Below are 23,140 nucleotides of genomic sequence, written 5' to 3'. Positions count from 1 at the left end.
TGTTTGAGTCATGTTTGACCAAATGCTTCTTTAAACAACTCAAGGAGAACAGAACACTTTTCAGTTGTTTAACTCCCTAAAACAATTCACGCTCTTGCTGTGAGACGGTTTTTGTTTACATCAAAACTGCACATTAAAATCATAACAAGTGTAACCTTTGTCAATAAATGCCTTTAAAACTGCAAAAAGGTCCAGCAAAGAGGTTGCTGTGCACATAAAATCAGCAAGTCACAAGTAATTCAGTAGGCAGGATTTCCCAAACCGAGCTCATTTTCGCATTAGCTTTATTTTTCTCATTTTCCAAGCTGTTTGTCTTTATTTCCTCTTTTGCTCTGCTGCTTCAATCACATGATCTTATCAAAACACATCCATGGTGGAGGTGGTGCTTCCCTTTTAGAAATCACAATGGGTTTCTTTGTAAAAGCGGACGAAAATAATTAATCATGTTAGACAGTGTTACTTCTGCTAGTGTGTATGTGATTAATTAAGCAATTGCTTGTCTTCGAAAGAAGAAGGATGATTCTTTGTATTGTGCCGTATTGTCTTTTAATGTTGAAATCGAGAAAACATTGTACTGAAGCAGCATGAGGCAGAAAATGTTTCTTACAAGGTCAAACCAGGAGCAATACGAACAGACCCAATAAACACGTCTGTTTTCTTTACCCTGTCAACACAACACTGTGAGGGGCTATAACCATTTAATCCTCGTGCAGGCGTAAGCAGCACTCAATCAATGGTGAGGGAAACAAAGCAATAAAAAACAGCCTCGGGCCTAACCTTTAAAAGACAACTAAAATCAAATTAATTTACTGGTCAAAAGGTCAAAATGTACAAAACTATTAGTCCCAATTATAGGGGTGACAGTGACGTGATTGGTGTACTTTTTTTTTTTTACCTTCCATCTGCGGGGAGTGGACTTTTCCCATTTGAAAGATAATTTGATGGCGATAGCACATCACACCAAGCAATCTTTCAAGCTGATAGTTGGGAAATTGAACAGATGAGGAAGGCTAACCCTCATGCATTTTGTATTTGGCCCCTGTTCAACTATTGTGGCCTCGGAGAAAGGCGAGAAAAAGCAGGTGGGTGGGGGGTAATTTTGGAATGCTTGAGGTGCTGTGAGAGCTCGAGCGCTCTGTCAGATGTAAAACACGGCATGACCCTTCCCTCATGTGAGCGGTTCAACCTTTATGGAGCACAACACATATGGATCTTGTTGTTTCCAACCGCAAACCGCCATTTAGCTGTTGATGTTAAAGCAGATTTTCTCAGCTGTGAATTTACAATGTGGCATATTCATCATACACATCAAACATTGAACATAATTACACAATCACTTCAAAGGCATACAATCTTTCATTCATCAAAGAGATTACAGTGTGTTTGCCATATGGACTCATTGTTTTCATGTACCTACCTCTGTTTCGGCTGTAAGAGAGAAACAGCTTTCTAGGCTAAGCAAAGAGGATTAATTGCAATGAACAGCACTGAGAAATGATTTCATTTTCTCCGTCTCAAGATGATCACCAACCCCCTGGATGCTTGAGGTTGCATTTGACAAATTCACTCACAGCTAAGCTTCCTGAGACAGCATTAGACCTTGAACTGGGCAAAAGCTGATGAGTTCACAACGGGTTGGTGATAACCTTAAGACAGAAAAATGAGATCTCCTCTCATGTTGAAGTTCCTTGCAAACTGTCATGTAATCAGCGAAAACGAGGCTCCCAGTACTCACCCCATAGACCAGTTCACCCACCATCCCGTTCCACGTCTTGGTCTCGGGGTCTCGGGCTCCGTACTTCCCATCCATTACTATAGACAGTTTGTACTTAATTCCAACATGTTTGGCAATCTCAGATGCTAAATCGACGCAGTAGCCTTCATATCTGTCATTCCCATCCAGATGCATATAATTTTTCTTGTACATCACATAAGGAGCTTCCTGTTGATCCAAACACACGCTGGTTTATTCACTCTCATGCCGTAGCACAGATTGAGTTATACAGGAATATGCATACATGCATTCATATTTGCCCGTGCACACACACACACAGACACACACACACACATACACACACACACACACATATAGATTCAAATTATTATAAGATGCTATAACAACATTCATGCAGTCATGCATACATAGATGATGCCCCACAAATGCACAAATATACACTAATAACAGCAGCGACAGCCAGCAGACACCAAGCCTGATGCACCCGACCCATTTTGAGCCCAAAGGTGCAACTTTGTGGCATAATATAGGAAGGAAGGGAAAGGAAATTTTTCACATTTCTGTAGAAGAAAATAGGCCAGAATTAAGTCTTAAAAGGGCTGTGAGTCATCTTTAGGCGAGGTGTAGGTCAGCTCAGAGGTGGGTGGGGATGGGAATGGGTTTCATAAGTAAATGCCAGTGACAGGACAGGGATCAGAGAGTGCTCATGGTATCTCAACATATTCAAGCACATTTCACCAATGTGCAGTTAAAGGCTTTAAAAGTGTTTCATACACCCCCCCTCCTACCCCCAACAAAAAAGAACTATTCAAATATTCAAAAAATTGCAAAAATAAATAGATAAAATACAAATTAAAGAAAATAATTACATCAGGAGAGCAGCAGCGTGCTAGTTTTTCTCCCCTTTTCAAAACTCTGGTGTAGCTCATCTTGTCTCTTACTGAGCATCGCCATTATCAGACAATAAGACTACTCAGGAGACATTGTCATCATGGCCGAACACAATTAGAGTGCAAGTAAGAGAGCAATGGTTTGTTTGTTCTGTGCTGAATGTATCCCCTCACCTTGGATCCTTTGACTGTTTCCCTCCAATTAACACATGTTTACCTCCTGACTGTTAAGAGATGTTAAAAATGTTTCCTCTCGCTGTTAAGTGACACAGGCCTTGGAATACAAATGAAATCTAACTATGTATAAATGCTAGAGATCCTTGTTTGCAAACAATGGTGTACTGCATCAGGTATTATAACGCCATTATACAGGCAGTAAATTCCTTTTCAGAGGAAGCTATGCCATAAGCCTGACACTGAAATGCCTCACATTGATACTATGAGTTATTACACTTGAGAATAAATAAATCTGAAGTATTTTGTTTGTTTATCATAGTTTGGTCTGGGAGAATGTCAAGAAAATTATCCTTCCTAAAACACTGACTGGAAGTTATACTTCAACACGGAGCACATGTAGGATCAATACAAAATAGATTGGAGAGACGATAACAAGGAAAATACCACACCTACTTATCCGTCCTCCAATGCTGTTTATTTTGCTTTGCCCAGCTGGGGAAACCATTGCAGTATTGTCCTCTAGTCATTCTTCGGCCATTCTATCCCGATTGTCATTGAACATTTACTTGATGAGGTAAGACAGGTCTACTTACGTATGCGTTTGTATGTTTTTTGTAATTGATGGAGTCAACCATTATCATTTATACCATTATTGTGATGTCACTGCTACGACAGGCCACTGAAGTATGGAAAATCAAAATGCTTTGACACCCACACGGATACAGTTGAAACACTCCCCCTTCTCGGACAGACTGTTTCAACATGTAGTGAGTGGATGGAAAGCAACACAAAAAAGATGTGGTTCTACCCGCCCAGGACAGAATGTATCACTCATTGGCATCAACACCATGACCTTGAGTGGCAGAATACGTGAAACATTTAAAACTGCACAGAAAGTGTACCATAATAGTAGTGACCACAATCGTTCGATTTTCCACTGAGGAGTCGTTGGAGACCTGCGGGTCCATAATATTTACAAATCGTGCGTACTCGTTCCAGTACCCAATCTGCAAAAAGAAAACACAGGTTAGTGTTGCATTCCAGCACACTGACGATATGTAAGTGAGCATATAGCGAGGATGCTTCTAAGTATTACTGGGAACTGGGGCTCATTAAAACAGTCCTGCATTTCCCAGAGGCCAGCTGCCTCTGCCCTAAAATAGTTGCAAATGAGTAGAATATTAAAATGGCAGTCAGGTTAATATTTCTATATTCAACGTGAATTTACTGTCATGATCAAAGGTATCATGAAAATCTGCTATTGGTTTTTATGAACTACATCGGTTCAAATAGCCAAATGTGCAAAACAGACAACTTCAATCCCTCCCACCTTCAGCTTCCCAGGTTTTATGGTAAATAATTGATATTCAGGCCTGTGAACTGCATACACGTTTAATAATTTAGCATAATATTCCAGTGGCTTCACAATTTCTTCTGCACAGTCCTGTCATTGCAGTTGTGCTGCATTCTGCTATACAGATGCTTAAGTCAAACCAATGTCAAATGTTTGTTTGCCCATCTGAAATAATGGCTGCTCTGGCTCATGATGAAACGTGTTGCATGTGTCGCTGCCAATATTCTAACTGTTGCTGGCTAGGACTTTCCTCCATAACATCTGGTCTGCATTTTTTTTTTTTGCCTCAGATCTTTAAATGCTTGGGCCAGACAGGTGTAAAACAGTGCAGAGTTTTTAAACACCAAGTGGAGGCGCCAAAAATCAGGAAACTTCTCAAACTTCAGATGCTCCAAGCTGTAGTTTAAGTTGTGAATGTAGTGGACGCACTCTGACTGAAGGAAGCTCTCAGTGTTTGTTCTCTTGTGATATTTGAGAAGGGGATGGATGGCAGGGAGACCGTTGTGAGCCATATCATAGAGAACTGCTACAGAGGGAAAGTCCTGAGCTCACCCTGAGCAGGTCGTTCAGCTATCAGCCCATGCATCGATTGCGAACCCTCTAACTAACTAACTAACCTCTAACTATCAGCAGGGTGGGTGGGGCACCAGGTCCTGACAAACCACTGTGCAGCTCGTCTCATCTTCCCTCGTTCCCTCAATCTATGCCCCACCCAACCTCCCTTCTCTTGCTCTCTCTCTCTGTCTCTCTCCCTGCTCTCTCTCCAGCTCTGGTTAGCTGTGTGTGGATGAGTGCAAGGGCTGTGTGATACTAATTGAAGTGTGGGCTTCAGAAGCCTGAGAGGCAGGCGGCATAATCACAGGTCATATCAAGCTGAGCCCACTCTTATCCAGCTAACAAGTAATTTACAGCTGTCTCTTAGAACTTGGTGGGGTTATGAAATAAATCAGAGGTCACCATATGGGACCAGTTACAATGTCAATGTACCATTGGGAATTAAAGAGTCACAGGAATTCGTTAAATTCCTGTAATGTAATTGGCCATCTGAATGGTAATTACTGTCAAATCATATCTGCACTATCCCATGGCATGTGAATAGCCTTATATCATTTTCCCATTTGAAGGGACACTTTCAGCTATCAGATTGCAGGCTGCGTGTAATTTGTAGCGCTCGCGATGCCTGGCTCGTCACTACTGCTACCTAACAGAGGTAGAGAATGGCTGAAAGCATTTCTCTGCACTGTCCTGTCAGCCCTGCTGGTCCCACATGACCGCAAAAGCCCTCGGTACTTCATCGAGTCAGACGACTGTTTGAAAATATTTTCTGCTCTCACACAGTCATGCATTTCTCTCAGAGTAGTTCAGGGCAACATTTTGGCATGCCTAAACATATGGTCAACATTCACTGTATTTTGCTCTTTACCACAGACAATCAGTAAATCATTTAAAATCACACGTTGGCCAAATTCCAACTTTTGACAGGCAATGAACCAATCTTTGATGTGTGCCAGCTGTGTTTTGATAAAGACCAGGATTTTTGATCAGGTCTGGATTTGGCAGTTGGTAAATGAGAGCTGACTGAGGTCACTGCTTCGTCTTACCTTTCTCGGGCCACCAGTTTTCATCTCGTAAACATCTATGGTGTAGTTGGTCCTGCGGCCGTAGTTGTCAAACTGGATGTTCCCAGTCATACCCTGTACTTGGACCTGCCATTAGGGCCAGACAGACATACAGACAGACACAGAGGCGTGTGTAATAGCCGTCACTTTGCATATATAGCTGGTATTAAGGTGCCCGTGTCTATGGAGCTACTGGAGTGCATGCAGTCTGTTAATCAAATGATGAACTGGATACGCTTTAATAAAAGATGTAGTTTTATGGTAATGAGGGCCTGGATTTGAGTGAGCTCTGTGCAGAGATATCTGGGGGCAGAGGGAGGAGAACGGCTCTGCACTCTCTCCCCTTCTCTCTGTCACTTTCCATCTTTATCACACTCTCACTTGCTATCTTTGCTTCACTTTTTCTAGCCTTTTCTTTAGCTATCAGCTTGCCACTTTCTCTTCTCTCTCTCTCTCTCTCTCTCTTCACCCCCCCTACCGTTTTGAGAGCTCTTTCAATGTCGATGCCTTGGCTCCAAGGTACAGCAGGATTAGCCAGACAGTCTCCAGCGCTGCCCCGGCGAGAGACATCCACACGTTGCCGCCGCAGATACCTGAAGGCCTCTGCTATCACCAGGATGGCATCATGGGTCAGAGCTGAAGTGTACTGAGCAAAATCAAAAGAAAAAAAAACAAACAGCAGAATATATAGTGAGACAGGAACACATAGTGAGAGGCAGGAGATAAATCGATATGCAGGGATATTACTTTTTTGTTCTTTTCAGGACAAAATAACTTATGATATGATTCTTTTTGCATTAGATGTGGTTCATAGTCAGGTCAGGTCAGGCTAGTGTGGGTGGGATGGTTGTAAGCTCTGCTGCCTCGCTTAGGATAAAAATAGTTTGATTAGACAGATTTGATTAGAAAAGCCAAGACTTGTCTCACGGCCAGGGCCTTTCTCAAAACTTTTAGTGCAGCACTGGGGAGAAAATAGGACATAAACGTGTGATTTTATCTCCCATGTACTTCCCCTCCAACTTTGCCTTGACCTTTTCACCACTGAGGGTTGAGCCACTTGTTTGTGGACCACTGCACCATGACAAAATCTAATTAAATGCCATTCAAAATCCATTCCTCTCCTGATCATTGTTTAATTAGATGTAAATTGAAGCTGTAATATAACCTTGCCTTGCACCGTCTATCAATATATTGATTGCTGGCAGGAATGCAAAGCAGAAAAGGAGGAAGTAAAGGGTGGGAGAAAGAGGGAATGACAAAGGCAAACAGAGGATGAGAGGAGACAATAGAGAGCACTTCAGAAGGCAGAGCTGCTGTATTCTGAATGCGCAATGAAAGGCCTTGCAAGCAGAGTACCTTCAGAGGAGTGTTTCGGGCTTCTGGGAATTCTCTTTCATCTAGCCGCTCCCACCGCTGCATAAACTGCTGCACAATCGGGTTCTCAGGGTTGACTATCTGAAACCCTGAAATATTGGCTCCACCGGCGAAGACTTTGTCCAAGCTCACATTAGAAAAACCCTGAGATGAGACATGGGGAAACAGACAGAGGAGGAGAAGACTCACACCACTTGTTTTTCTTGATATGTATGTATGAATGTGTATATATAACACAGGGCGAACAACACAAAATATTAGCAGTAATTCCAGCAGTGAGGAAGGTACGGTGTGCAAGGTGCGGTTATGAACTCTGCGTGAGAAAGCAGCATGTGTTTGCTATTACACTGAGGCAAATGTTTCTCTTCACATTTTGTGGCCTAACCTGAATTAGCTTACAGATAAACAACCTGCCTGTAGACCCTTTAGAGTTTGTGTCAGATCATGCAGAAGACTAAATATTTTACTTGAATCAGGTGCACTACTTTCATTCAGATTGCTTTGCCATGTAAAAACTTAACATTTTTTAATGCATTTCAAAAACCTCTGCTGCTCTATTTGCTTTTAAAATTCACCCTAGAGCCATGACATGGAGTTATTTCTTTTTATGGTAAAATGTTGTTTCTTAAAATGCAGCATTGTGTCATGGCGTGCATGGGCATGTGTCGGACTGCATAATCACACCTTCTAAAGTCAAGGAAAAAGCAGCAGGGAATCTGCAAGTAAGAGCAGGACTGGCCTCCACTGGAAAACTTCATGCTAATATCAAGGCTAAATGAATATTTCCCTCCCCAGACTCGGAGGAAGCGATGGCTGCCCTCCAAATATGGTTAAACAGGTTAAATGCTGTTTATTTATTGCTTAGGACGTTAATTCATAGGTTAATATGGAAAGGGGTCTGACTGCCAGATTGTGATTGATAAGGCATGAAAACTATAAAAGGAAAAAACAAAACAAAACAAAGGTGTGTTTTTCTAGTCTGCGTTCATAGAAAAGTCTATAATGCACTTATTTTGCATGCACGTTTGCGCTCATGGTTGAAGCTTTGTTCCATCACATGCAGCAAAAAGGGAGTCCCACTACCTCCCAGGGGAACGGCTCAGTTATTACTCACAAGATTGGCCAGAATGTAGTGGTAACCACGACTGTTCTTCCCCAGGGTCACTACCTATGGAAAAAAAAATGGATACAGTAAACCACACATGAAATGAGAGCTGAGAGCAGGAGCTTTTTCTGCAAAACCATTAATGTCCTGTTCCTATGGAACAACAACAGAGAGGGAGCAGTTAGAGGAAGTGTTCATTAAGGAGGAGCTGATAATGAGAGAGAACAGGAACAACTCGGAACATCCTTGAATGTTCTGCTCACTTTGAAGTCATTAATGGTGCAGAGCTATAAGTCCTCAGCAACTGTTGGACAGAAGGTAGAAAGAAGGAAAAATATTTCAAAGGACCATACAGTGAGAAAGTAAGATGTAGATCTTGCTCTGCTTTGAAAATATCACACCTTCTGAGCATAACAGCATGTTTCAACCCACGCAGCCTATCTGAAAATAGTAAGTGGTTTTCTAAGCCATTCCATCACTGTGGTACAAACCATATGCTTTTAATCTAGATTTTCTTCATCATTTTGTCTGCAGATCATTTAAATAGTGAAACTCTAAATTGCCCTGGCTTTTCTTGAGCATTACATGGACAAGATTGTAAGGTCTGTTATTTATGTGTTTGCAGTCTGCCGTGTAGGAGCGGCAGAAGGCCATGCAAAAACCTGTCAACAAATCTCAGTTTTCATCTGCATTTAACAAACGCAGCAACACAAGTTTACATCAAAATCAGCATGTTTGCACGTTCTGGCTCTGTCACAAAAACAAACTGTCAGTTTATCATCTGTGTGTGTGTGTGTGTGTGTGTGTGAGTGTTAGGCCGGGGGCTTTGAATATTTGTTACTATTCACTGACGACATCTCCTCTGAGCTGGTGTGGTGAAAATGCAAACTTATATCTTAATATCTCAGGCTCCAAAAAATCTTTGAAGAACATTCTCACCCATTTCAACTGCAATTACAGCTTTTAATGTTGCCATGGTGAACTTCAACTGACCTTGTTGGACTTATATACAGTAGCACCAAACAATCTAACAGTCACCCTGGACTGGACTGAGCACTCTCCCAAATTAAATAAAGCCCTTCTCTCCTTCTTTTATGGACTTCTGAAGGTTGCCCGCCGAAGGGAGGGGAGGTTGCTGGTGGTTTTGTTTGACGGTAGCACAAATACACAAAGCATTTCACCCACACCATCAAGTTTTCTCTGACAGCTTCCCCACCATTAAGGCTTTAAAGTTCCAACACTGTAGGACATCAGACGGAGGGGAACAAATCAAGAGAGTGAAAAAGAAACAAAAAGGAATGATCTGGTTAGAATGCAGAAATAGCAGAAGTTGCTTTTATAATCCATCAGTCTAAGTGACAGAAAACTATGAGAAGAGATCTCTGCAACAATTCTACCGCAGTGATATCAGAGCTGGATGGATTACAGCTTCTCTCAGTGCAATCGTTCACAAGTCTGACTTTCAGACTTTTAGCCCTGCTGCATTTTCTTGGACAAACCCCACAGCTTGACACTCCTTCACCGTGTACTAACCTTGACTCTGGCTGTAAGCTTTCTCACACCTGCCCTGGAGCTGGGCAGAGAAAAGTCTCACCCCCCGCCTGCAGCTTACAGCTCACACCCAGCCTGGCAACGGCTACAAGCGGCAACCTCGGGTTAGAGAACAGCAAGACTCTGATAACACAGAGATACACAGAACCTCCAGCCAGATAGCACCAACCTCTCTCCTTAGCCTTTTTAATTAGGAAGAGGGCAAGACCCGAATCCAGTCGAGAGAGACACGTTTGATCGTTACCAGCTGTGATGCACTGCTGACTGTTCGCAAGACCCTCACATACAGCAGATGGCGATAATCGTCTTTTGAGGGTGTTGACAAGAAATTATTGTCTTCTAAATTCTTTTAGAAATCACTATTATCGGAAAGAGAAATTGCTCAAATTAGAACACAGGAAAACAAATTGGTGCTTACAGAGCTGGTGTCTGTATAGTCCAGAATAAAGATTGGAAATAGCCCGTCTGGTTCTATTCATAGCTCAAACATACACCTACCAATAACTAAAGCGCATAAATCAACATTGGTGTCTTGTTTATTTAATCAAGCAGAAATGTTACTGTCAAGGCTAAAGTTTCCCTCCATCCTCCAATGGTCGTTGAAAAAGGTTAAATGTTATTTGTTTATTTATTGTGTCGGTAGATAATTGATCACTGCCGAAAAGAATTGTTGAACTATTCCTCACATTTTCCACAAGGGGCTGACTAATTATCAGCTTAAAATGGATAGCAAAATCTCTCAGATTATTCTGCACCTCGGATTTTTGTCATCCTTTTTTTTTGTCTTGAATTGATTTCTCCTGCTGTCAACTACCTTTAGAACACCCACATACAAACATAAGCCCGATAAGCACTTGTTCTGTTTCCCAGAGTGACACAGAAAAGAAATTTGTTTAGTGTGCCACCCTTTCAACGCAGTAATTCCTTTTTTTTTCATACGCTGCACCCTTCGGCACATTGATCCACTAGCTGGCTCCATCGCCTTTTGTTCTGCTGGTGAAGGAGAGCCAGCATTTTTCAGACTGGAGTTTTCTGTTTAGCCTGATTAGGACAGACGACTAGGATGACCTTGACTTCACCCTCATCCAGACTTGGCATGCCTCAGCCCTACCAGACAGAGAGACAACTATGTATAACTACAGCTACACATTTTCAGTAAACGCCAGACCATTTTCCTCCAGGTTTGACCTTTCCACTGCAGAGTTGGCCACAGCACAGGGACAGGCGGACTGAAAATGATAGGTTCCCCAGAGTTTGTAAATAAAATACCATTTGCTGAGGTACACCGAGCAAATAATGATGCAGTTACTTTTAGCCTCTTCCTTCAGTCTGACAACCGAAAGAACACAAGGCCTTCTAGCCACACTGCGAGGGCACATTGTTATATTGTAATGTTAAGACTTTTAATACAGTGACCTTCACAATTTTTAAAGCCTAAGGTGATGTTTTTCAAGCTTGTTTTGTGCAACACCCCAAACATATAACATTTACAAAGATACAAACAGAAAGAACAGCGAGGCCATGTTGGAGAATCTAGAAACAATAAATGTTTATTATTTTTCCTTAATAATTGACCTAAATGTTGAATTGCTTATCAAAATTGTCAATGATTATTTAGCAATCCATTACTCAGATAATAATTTCAGCACTAACTGGCATGACATAACTATAGAGATATAATTATTGTTTAGGGGGGGATCATCAATCCTTGTTTGTGAGATCTCATTGTTCCATCCATGAGCGACATTAATAAGCAATTCTGTGAAAACTGTACAGCTAGTCAGTGCCAGAAGATAATAATAAGAATAAATAATAATAATAACATAATATAAGAATTGATATTAGACATGAAATGATTTTTCATTATTAGGAAGTTACAAAAATCATAAGGATCAAAAATAGTGGTCGACCAGTATGGGTTTTTCACTGGTTGATGCCAATGAACATACATATAATATCGTCATGTATAACTGCATTAATCCATGCACATTACAATCTAACATGCTAGTTATCTTAGCCAGTAAGTGTCTATAAATGTATAAATAATATATATGTTATAATACTTTATCTATTTTGCCTTGTGTTTTATATATTTTATTTTTCTTAAGTGTTCATTTTAAGTATTTGTGATATTTATACGTGTGCCTTTAAGCCGAGAATCTCTACAAAATTTCGTTATGTTCGCATAATGACAATAAAGACTCTTGATTCTTGATATTATATGTCAATACCACATATTTAATACTAGCCAGTAATGGTTTTAGATTAGATTTGTTGTCAGTTAAGACAATGGTGACTGCAGAAATATTTAAAAATATAAAAATATATAAACTTTTTCAACATCTTCTAAAAAACTCCCAACGGGGAGCGCTAACATCGTTCCACAGCAAACGAGGCAGTCTGCAGGTGTCTCTATACTGTTGTTTATCGACCTTGTGAGTGCAGGCATCGGCCAGTCGATTACCTCAAAATGCCAACTGATCAAACCAGAGAGACCAGGAATCAGTATTTTGCTTGAGGTCAGCTTCAACCTGAAAACTCATCTGTGTGTAGAAAGTCAGACCCATAGACTACTGGAGATCATGTTTAGAGACAAGTTACTACCTGCCTGGAAGTCAGAGCTGAAGATATAATCTAAATTAATCCTGTTGACATTTTTCAGTTGACCCTTTGCCCGATGAGCTATGCTGAGGTACGTCAGCTAATGTAATAATTTCACAGACTAACAGAACAAGCCGCTGTTCCAGGCATTCTGATTAAGGTGATTGAGATATTGATGTCTAGCTACAATACTGAGAGAAGTAAAATAACATGCTCATTAAGTAAGCCTAGCTGTTTTCTCTTCTACAAACCAGCTTTGGTCAAGTGTACAACCAAACGTATAGTTGGCTCAATCACAGAGTACTGACATTTCCCCTTTGGGAGTTCAGTGAAGGATTACCTCGGAATAAATGTTGATATAGTATTAGAAGATGTAAAAATATAAAAAGCTGCAAACTGATCCCAATCTTAATTTTGTGGGAGCAAAGTCGCAGCTGCAATGCCAGGAAATTTTATGTTTTAAGCAAGGTGCTATTGCATTATGGTTCAAACACCAAATAACAAATAACAGATCATATTTTCATAATATGATAATAATAAGCCGCATGAACCGCTACATATAATAATGTAGAGGGTGCAGAGATGGCAAAGTGCAGCACTTCACACAGGGTGGAACAGAAGAGTGAATTTTAGGTATATGCTTTGATAAAAAAGGACTTTCCTCTTCTTCACTCTCCATTTCTGCCTCGACGGCCTTGGTAGAAGTACTCTTAGTGGAGCTTTTCCTAATTAACAGCCAGTAGTGGCTGAGGCCGAGAAGCTTTTCTTGGCAGTCCCGATTTACACCTCTGAAGATATCAGGGCCATCTACTGTTGGCCTTCACTCAAATACAGAACATTTTAGAGCCACCTCACTCATATTCGGATGATTATGTCTGTGATTGCCCTGAGAACCGAGAACAATGTGAGACTTGATACCTTGGCAGGAAGGAGTCACTGACACTGCAGCTGAGACGCTCTCATGATTTTGTGCCAAAATGTGGCTTAGGAACAGTAAGATTTCCTACTCTACTTTGACTGAAAATGATCAGGGTAATTTTACTTGATTGATAAAGAAAATAAATCTTGCGGTTTGGAGACTGTAGTATTATAAATCTGTATTCTTGATGCACTTTTAACACACCGGTCTCAGTCTCTCATTCAGCAGGTCACATTCTTTTTAACGATAAAACTTTAATCCCATTTAATTCTATAATCACACTTAAGAAACGGCCCTCAACAGCCACTGGTGCCAGGGATTTGTGAGGATGACCCAACCTAAGGCTTTGCATCAAGCAGGAACGGTTTGGCTAGAATTCTGTCACAGCCTTGCTTCACAGACACCAAGAGACAATAAGCATAATTTTTCATATCAGTAGAGACGTTAACTCACCTTCATGTCTTTTTCCTCCTCTATCTTTCAGAACAAATTAAAAGACATCTCAGGTAGTGTTACTAGAACACAGAGGTCAGAATACGTGAGAGGGGTTTTATGTGGCAGATTTTGTGTTGTCAAAGCAAAGAGTGCCAGAGTACATTTTTCAGATATCATTTCAGTTTGTAATACTTCTGCTTACATGTGTTTGCCAATATGTTATATGAGTATACAAATATCATCCCCTGGTTTACAGACTGCTGACACTGTTCCCTTTTTTCACTGTGTCGTCAACAATATTGATTGTTGATGACCTCGTATTTACACTTTCTATCAGCTGCTGGCAACCTATTGCCCATTTTCTTTCTCTCCTGTGACTTTTTATCTCCCATCATCAAATTTCTTTCTCTTTCTTGAATTTCATATATTGCAAAGATTTCACATTCGAGAATATATCCAACTGTGGACTTCCTTCGAGTTCTTCATTCAAGAGCAGAAAGAGGGACATGGAGAATCTCCAATTCACTGTGGGGAGGCAATATGGCCACCCTTCATGCCTCCACAGGCAGCAGAATGTTGTTCTAACAAATCCCCAGATGTACCTTTGGTTGTTTTTCTCTTTCTGTGATTCCTTTTCACTTCTTATTGTTTTTTTCCTCCCTTGCATGAAAATGCAGCTTTGTCACTGGCAGAGTGCTCACTGCCTGCCTGTCTTTGAACAGCTTGTGTGCCCTGGGCCTGTCCCAGACACCATTCTTTAATTCTTTTTTTTTGTTTGCCTCCCCTTTACAATAGTGATGAGCAGGTTGTTGCCTCCAAGCAGAATCCAGCGTGAAAATCACAGGAGGGAAGAGGGTCAGAAAGGAGCATAGGAAATATGATGCTATATGTGCAATCTCACAGATGGATCAGATTAGGCATAAGCATATACTCAGTCAAACACACATGCAAGGATATTCAGATACACTCACTGGCATACACATGCTCAAAAAGCATCATTATGCTACAATACAGAGATGATTCTATTATTCTCAATCACAGTTCTTATTCTTACTGCCCTTCTTTAATAGCGCAAACATTTTTCTCAGCAGATAATATCATAAACCTCGATGGGTCAATCAAACATGTTGATTGGATGGGATTCAGAGAGGCTCTCTCATTTTTGTCATAAGGGAAGGATTGCCATTGGGTAAATTTATCTGCAGTGCTGTGTATTGATGAAAAAGTCCCTATGGGTGATAAATCCTGAGTGGTTGTTACAGCATAAAATGATAATAGCCCGGGTGTGGCATTCGTCTCAGTACCTGAAAAATAATTTGTTTGGAGACTCACTCTGCTCTTATACGAGCAAACACAGCTATACTTGATGCAGCAGTATGCAAATTCTCTTCTTTGTGTCTTTCTACATGTCAAGTGATAAAAAAGCTAATAAAAGTGACACTGAGCTGAGGGGGGATACGACTGAACACAGGGTACACCTAGTGTTTTTGTGTGTGTATGATGAGTCCTTGTCTCTCTAAAGGAATTGTTGTCTCACATCTGAGCAGTTAGGAAAAATAGCTGAAACAATTAGTCAACTATTTGACAGAAATAAAAAAAAAAAAAAATTTTGACAGTCAAAAAAGTGTTTCAGTATTCTAAATCCACTCTTAATTAAGCAAAAAATAAATATTTTAAAAAACAAATATTTATGGGTTTATGTTTCTTATAATCTTTGGAAACTTGGTTTCAAATTTTAGGTATTTCTTAATTCTTAAATTTATTGCTAAATAAGCAACACTCAAAGTAATTATTTACTAATAGTTAAACCTCTTATCAGAACCGTGTGGAAGCAAACAACACAAAAATGTCATCAGATTTTGAGTCAGATGTTACTAAACTCCGATTGGTGCACAGAGTTGCATGTCATCATCTTTTTTTCCAGCCAAGCCCCGCCCACTTCAATGGGACACAGCACAAACAGAAACACACAAATGAAGAAATCTCACATGTGAAATAGCTAAAACTGGTCAGAAAACAAACACTGCCCAGAATTTTTGTAAGACCTTATCACTCAGCTGGAACATTATGGAAACTTAAAGCTTTGAAATGTGAGTATTTTCTGCTTTTCCTGGTCAGACAAATATACCTCTGAAGACTCCACCTAGAGCTCTCATTTTGCCAGTGTATCAAAAATAAATAAATAATCATCAGAAAAATCAATCTAAAAAATATTAATTCAACCCCCAGTTACAATACACATAGTGGTAAAGGAAGTACTCTTACCTACATAAAAGCACAACACAACAGTGTAAAAATGCTGCACGCATGTCATATACATAAGTAGGCAAGATATACTTAAATAAAACTATTTCCATTATTCATGGACCAACATGTAAGCAGCAGTTATTTTTTTTTAGTTCATATGTTTTGAATGAAAATTTTTCATATGCTCAGGGGAAGTCAAAGAAAGCCAAAAAAATGTTGGTCAGTAAAAAATCGTGAGCGGAAAGCCACTGAACCAATACGGAATATGAATGACATATAACTGAAAAAAAAATCCAAATTTAAAGTTTGATTTAAATTTTTTACAGTATTCAATTTACTTGGACTGGGTGTCTCTTTAACCCTTTAGGAGCCTTATTCAAATCAGTAGAGCAAAAATGGCCCAGCAGGACCGAAGCATTGATTGGATCAAAATAGGTGCCAACGAGGAGCAGCATGCAGGGTTGTGGATTGTGTGTGCCACGATTATACCCAATCGTAGAGGCTCAACACTTGCCTTGCCTATTTCGGATAACTCTCCACTCAATGAAGTTCAAGGCCTGGTATAAAGACTTTCATTCTGTGGTGGGATTACTCCGAATGAAATTGTAAAACTAAGCCACTGAGCTGATTCCCATTTCCCCCAGCAATCAGATCCATCCTGCCTCATGATCCTCTCTCAACAGCAGTGACCTTGACAGACTGAAGCGACATTTTGACATTGCGACAGGCAGACACTGGCTTCGGCACATAAGTTTTGTTCAAAATCTCGCTTCTGTCCTCCAGAGATGAAAATCTGTCTACAATCACTGGTTAATAGAACTACAACAGCAGGTAGAAGCAGCAGGTATCCTCATTACTGACAGTGGGTGCCATTTTTGGTGTGATTGCCCTCATGGGTGACAATCCATCGTTGTTTCAATTCAAAATGGTATGGACCAGTAGGGGTGCGGCTGCAGAGTTAAATCAAGCAGCTTCTCTGAATGCCTGTGACTCATTCATATTGGCAGGGCCAGCCAGATTATTTCATTTAGCTCCAAAAAAACCCTTTATTTCCCCCCTTTTGCACTAAGTTTAGACAGAAAAATGTACGTTGATGACAGACGGAAAAGGAGGAAGGGAAAAGAGCTCCCTCTAGAAGAAAAAGAGATAATTCATTAATGGGAACAAAGACAGAAAGAGGAGAACAAAAAACAGATTATTGCCCTGCATCTGTATTATTGTTTGCAAGGGGGAAAACGGGGGAAGAGCCATTAAACTACGAAAACCATTAATATGCCTCACGTGATTTGTAATGAATATTCTAAGCTTTTCTTAAAAGCTGGTGCATATTTATCTCACAAAAAGGAAACAGATTTCAGTATAGGCCCAGGATTGGAGCGGAAGGAAATTTACAGCACAACAATTAAATTAGACACAGCAAATTAATACTAAAAGCCATTCTGTTTTAAACTATGACTCTGGGATCACATTAGATTCATAAAAAAAAACAAGTGAAACTAACAGTCGTTCAGGGGATATTGTGAGGCAGAGAGAAGCCAATATCTAAATGAATGTTAACGAGCAGAATCCAGTTCGGGAGCTGATTGCCTTATAAGCAGGCAGCAGCAAGCAGTGGGGTGTAGAGTGGAGCAGGGTAGGCGAACACAGGAGATGCATGGCATAATAGCCACTCATCTATTCATGGTAATTGTGTTTCCCCTACTACAAGGACTGGTGGACCTTTCATTTCCTCCTCAGGCAGTGGACATGATAGAGGAATGGAGGGGTTTGGGGTTGTTAGAAGAGGATTAAAAAGGATGCATCATCAGTGGTCTCTCCAAATGGATGCTCACGCTCAGACCTCTCAACCTCAATCTCTCAGGCAGCTTAAACACACACTGATTTTGAAACAAGCTGGCCTCAGACTCCAACCAAACAACTCGAACCTGAGCTCCTCAAACAAGCCGTGTTACTGCTGTGCCTAACTTTCAACTTAACACACTGTAAAAACTTTTAATGGGCTTCCCAAAATTCAACTTGTATCAGGAAAAAGCAAATCAGTTTGTTTTCAAAATTAGCTGCTTGTAAAAATCCACACACGAGGCAAGCAGTAGTGCAAATTTTTTACAAAAGATCTTAGTAGACAGCATATCAACAGACACTACAATAGACTGAATAATTCCCTAAATTGAAAGGCCCCACCAGAAACTTCAAGTTAGGGGATTCAAATTAGAAAAGTGTAAATATGCATTTATTTTTGATTTTTTTTTGACATTATCACTTTAAACAATTGATATGCACAGTGGCATTTACATGTCTAGTAGCCATGGCGAAACATTAGTGTCATTTTAAAGTTGTGATTCAGTCAATCTTAATCCTGTGTTTAACACTTCTTTTAGGTCTGTTTTGGTGTCTACGTCTGTCTGAGGGGGAGAAACTCCACTATGCTCCACTATGTTTTGTGAGTGTGTAGACCGTTGTAGGACTGGTAGCGCATGGTCAGGTTTGACAGCTTTCTTCAGATTGAGATTCCTTTATTTGTCATTTTTATGCACCACATAAAAACTCAATTGTGTTTCACACATCCACCAATCAGTAATTCACTGCAAGACAGACTATGAAATAATAAGCTAATAATTAAGAGCTGTCACACCGTGTTAGTCTTGGTTGTGTCTTGTTTTTTGGTTTTGCTCCACATGTCATGTTTCATGTTGTCATGTGTATTTGTTTCCATGAGTTATGTTCCAGGTTTTTAATGTCCTGTTTTATTTTGAAAGTGTCACTTCCCTTGTGTGTCTCTGTTTCATGTATCTTTACTTTGGGTTATTTTGATTGCTTTCTCCTCTCTAATGTGTTTCACCTGTGTCTTGTTATCTTGTCTATTTAGTCCTAGTCTTCTTCGTCACTTTTTGTCAGTTAGTTGTATTTGTGCTTTTCTTTTGCTTCCATGCTATGCTTTGTCGTCATGCCAGGTTTTTCATCGCCACAGTGTTCTTGTTCCTTTGCCACAGTAATTGTGAGATTTTGAGTTTTTGTTATATTATTTTGAGACTATTATTTTGGGCTCCTGCCTCTCCTTGTGACTCTGCATCGGGGGTTCAGCCCACTGCGTCAACTGTGCTTCCGTTAAGAGCACTGATAAATACACTAAAATTACACTAAAATAGAATAAAATGAGTACTAAAATTTAAATGAATTTAAAGTAAAAAATTTATTTTTACAGAACAGTCCCTCCTTCTTTTTTCAACACTAATGAGAGCTGTGAGAATGAGACAAAATACTAAACCTACAGGCTCTAAAATCAGAACAGTGAGTCAAAAGATGCTGATACTATAACACTATATATGCAGTCACCCAATCCTCTGTAGATACTTAAATTGTTGATTAAAGAAGCTTTAAAACAATGGTCATATTGACTTTTAGTCACAACTACCCTTCCCTTCTAATGCAACTCATGAGGATGCTTGATGCTTCACATCCTAATACTCCATCCTCCCAGTTATTGTTATTATTTTATGCTTTGTTAAGTTTTTTTTTTAAATTATTATTTCAGAAAAGGTATGCTGCAACTGTTTTCACTGTATTCATTATGTCTACTAAATGGTATGTAAAATTGGTGGAGTTACTCTTTAATACTAATAGTTTTGTAAATGTAATCTGCTTGGCCATTATGTGACTCAATGAGGAAGCAACAACAGTGCTGCATAGACAGCGTAGGAGTTTGGTTATGTAATGTGCAGGCGCTGAGTCAGTGAGGCTGAAACTCACCTGTTCCAATATGGTGTTGATCCTTTCCACCTCACAGTCAATCACATAGCGCTTCTCCTGCCTCCTGTCCATCTCTTCAATGATCCGCTTGAACTCTGCTGCATCTGTTGTGCTGCTAACAGAGCGAGCGGTCACCTGCCAGTTGTTAGCTACTGCTGCCTCCATGATGGCCTGCAGTATGGAGAAACCTAGAGAGAGGGAGACGGAGAGGAAGAGGGACCCAGAGGATTAGATACAAAAGAGACTGGCACAGTTGTGCAAGAACTGAGTGGCTACTAATTTATTCTAGAGAGGTTTTAGCGTGAATCCAAAGGTTAAAGGCCATCTCATTACAATCTAAAATAGCATTCCAAAGTCTCCAGGCCCACTAAAATATTGTCCAGAGTCTAGACTTTGTGTGCCAGTGTGTAAGTGTGTGTGAATTTACATTTGCATATTGAAAAGGCAATATCATAATGAAGTGAAAGGACATGAATCGTATCTCCATATTATTAAAAGATCAGTGGGTGACGTTATTGCGCTTGGCATCAATTAAATTATGGCATTTAGCTGAGCCACATGTTAACTTTGACAGGACGGTGCAACACATCACAGCCCATGTCTCCTTGGAGGATTGTGCCAACTCATTTAAAGGTAAAGACAATGAAAGATTCATCCAGTCCAGTGGTAAAAAGAGATCATTATACTACCAGAAGAATGGAGAATGAGCCCTTCTAATGATTAATTCACATGTGAAATATTTTCATTTAACAGAGCACTCAGAAACACTATGGTCAAATCACATATCATAGAATGAATAATGTAGTCCTATTTCTGGTGGGATAAATTGCACATAAAAATGGTTTAACTCTTCTCCCATGTACAACAGGCGAGGAATGAACATGAAGGTTATTAATAAAAATCAAGCACACTGCTGGTGTTTCATTAAGCCATGGACAATGCAATTGCAAACTGCATGTACAATAAGCTTCTTATTCCATATCGCTGTTCATTTTTCATCACACGTCCTGTGGTTATAACTGATACAAAAATGGGAAAGAAAGAAAGTCACAGCAACAGCAAATTCTGGCAAGCGTTCAGACGTGCAGATTTTATGTGACGATTAATATCGTTGCATGTGATTGGGTATTATGCAAATTGTCCGACAGTCTGACAGCAGTGGGCAAAGAAAAAATATTTGTCATATATATATATATATATATATATATATATATATGTATATATATATATATATACTGAGAGCCATTTCTCCATACAACGTTATCTCTATGAACCGGCTGCAGACAGCCAACAAAGCCAGCACAGAGACCAAAGAAACAACAACGGCTATCACAAGAAAAGTACCTTGTGACTCTTTTCATTTCTCTGCTTTTGCATTTCTCTTCTTTTCCATTCCATCTGAATGGTCAAGCAGCCTTTTTCTCAATCTGTAAATGCTCCTGAGACTGCTGCACCCTGCATCTCTGCACTCCAGCAGATGGTCTTTTGGTGGGCAGCACAGCGAGTAACAGAGACCAATGCACAGTATGTCATTTGTCCAAAGGAACAGCGGCATACTGCCTGCAGACATCAGCCTGCCGGACCTCAAGGTCATTGGGTCACATCCCCGAGGAGTTCAGCCTATAGTTTATGATTGTAACTTGTGGCACCCTACTGTGTTCAGATGACATGTTGAGGGCATGCAGAGGCACACATATAGTCCCTTTGTGGCTTCTGGGTTGCAGAGCTGTTGAAAAGTACCAACACTTGCACATGAGAAGTGAAAAACCATGTGAAAATAAGAATATGACAGTAAACCTGGACAAAAGCAACAAATTCCTCTGAAGCTTTTCTGAAGTACCATCATCTTTACATGAGCACAGCAGAGGAAGCCTCTCATCTACTATACTTCCTTACATTTCCCCTACCTAAAGCAAAAGTTACAGAATGAAGGTTTGAATAACATGAATACATTATTCATCTTCCTCAGGCATATGCTCAGAACCTCACCAACCACAAACCAGCTGGATAGCATGGCAGTCTTCCCAGCAATAAAAGCTTCTCACATTAAGAGATGTCATGCAGATTAACTGGGTCAAAGCGGTCTCTGCTGGTTTTGAATCTGTCAAAGAATACAGCTGGTATAGGTAAAAATGCCAATGAACCACTTAAGACAAGGTAATCACATTGAGTGTTCGACATGTCATGCATATGGGTTAAAATGATTGGGTGATTATTTGTTTCGAGGCTGCAAGTATCAATACAATCACTGATTTCTGTGCTGCTTGAAAGACACAATAACATGTCTCAGAATTTTAAATGGTAATAGAAGATAGAAGTGCTCACAGGGCAATACTCAAGGGATTTGGACTTCATATATATGAGCATCTGTGCATTTCCAATTTCCATTTCTAAGGTCTGATGTGCAAGAAAAACATGAATTATGTTAACTCTCATTTGATGGCAACAGTGTCCTGTCAATCAGATTAGAATCACACAAGGCTTTTATTTTGAAATTGCTGATTTGTGCAGAGCTCATCTCCTCCTGCCTCTGGCAAACCCTGAACTGTGTTGGAACAATTGGATTTATTTAAGATGCACAGAAGATTCCATGCCTGCCTAGTTTTACATTTGTATGGAAATTAAGAGATGGAATCTGGCGCCGATGGTAAATAGTTTGCTCAGAAATGGACTTTTGCTCCGGGTTTTTTGAGTACAGTCAGCAGAAAAGTTTATATTTAGTGATTTATAATTCAAAAATGAACAAAATACTTTGAGTGCAACTTAATCTGACAGCATCAACAAGACTGATGACTCCTTTTTTCATTTCGACTAAAAATAACACGATTTTGTTATCCTGTGCTTTTCTATAAATATTAACATCTTCCTTGGACCATGGTCCATTTCAGCTTCAGCCAATCAATGAATTCAACCTTCTACACAACATCGGAGACCCTCATAAATGCCTTTTTCTAGCGATATTTATTTCTAACATGCTGAAAAGCTGTAAATTCCATTCACCTCTGCGCCTTCAGCAGCCCCGTTGCGGCGTTGCATCTAAAAATGTAAAACAGTCAAACTACATAAATTATGAAAGACAACAACAAGACTTCCTTATCACCACCTATAAATCCCTGCTGCACAGACTCAGAAGCTGCAGCGTCGTGCAGCGACTTCTGCTGATCGTGCTCCTCAAGGCTAATCACTGAGACAAGGGAAGTTTTTAACATGGTGTAATGCTCGCTGCTGCCAGTCACATACGGTACTGCATACACAGAAACATGCAACGGGGTTGTATAAGATATTTATCCATCAGCGTTACTTACAGTAGCTGCAGTTTGGACAAGCAGACAGGAGGAAGCTAAGAAATGCAATACTGTGGACATGGCCATGAACTTGTACATGTG

The 23,140-nt window shown here is 40.1% G+C and overlaps 1 protein-coding gene across 4 annotated transcripts in view; it reads right to left on the bottom strand.

Moving 5' to 3' along the window:
- gria3b (glutamate receptor, ionotropic, AMPA 3b) overlaps window positions 1-23,140 on the bottom strand; it is a 79,510-nt gene that overhangs the window by 18,820 nt on the left and 37,550 nt on the right. For all 4 annotated transcript variants that reach the window (XR_006844899.1, XM_046406395.1, XM_046406394.1 and 1 more), the window contains exons 4-10: window positions 19,755-19,942; window positions 8,264-8,317; window positions 7,132-7,293; window positions 6,254-6,421; window positions 5,758-5,862; window positions 3,705-3,809; window positions 1,736-1,942 (exon numbers count right to left, since the gene is read on the bottom strand). Coding sequence is in view for 3 of the 4 variants with exons in the window: in XM_046406395.1 (XP_046262351.1) it covers window positions 1,736-1,942; window positions 3,705-3,809; window positions 5,758-5,862; window positions 6,254-6,421; window positions 7,132-7,293; window positions 8,264-8,317; window positions 19,755-19,942 (989 nt within the window). In the remaining variant the exon portion in view is untranslated. The remainder of the gene's footprint in view (window positions 1-1,735; window positions 1,943-3,704; window positions 3,810-5,757; window positions 5,863-6,253; window positions 6,422-7,131; window positions 7,294-8,263; window positions 8,318-19,754; window positions 19,943-23,140) is intronic.

Source organism: Scatophagus argus, chromosome 12, assembly GCF_020382885.2.
Source record: "Scatophagus argus isolate fScaArg1 chromosome 12, fScaArg1.pri, whole genome shotgun sequence".
Classification (NCBI taxonomy): Eukaryota; Metazoa; Chordata; class Actinopteri; family Scatophagidae; genus Scatophagus; species Scatophagus argus.
The sequence above is the reverse complement of the archived record's forward strand: the minus strand, read 5'-3'. Positions and strand labels throughout refer to the sequence as shown.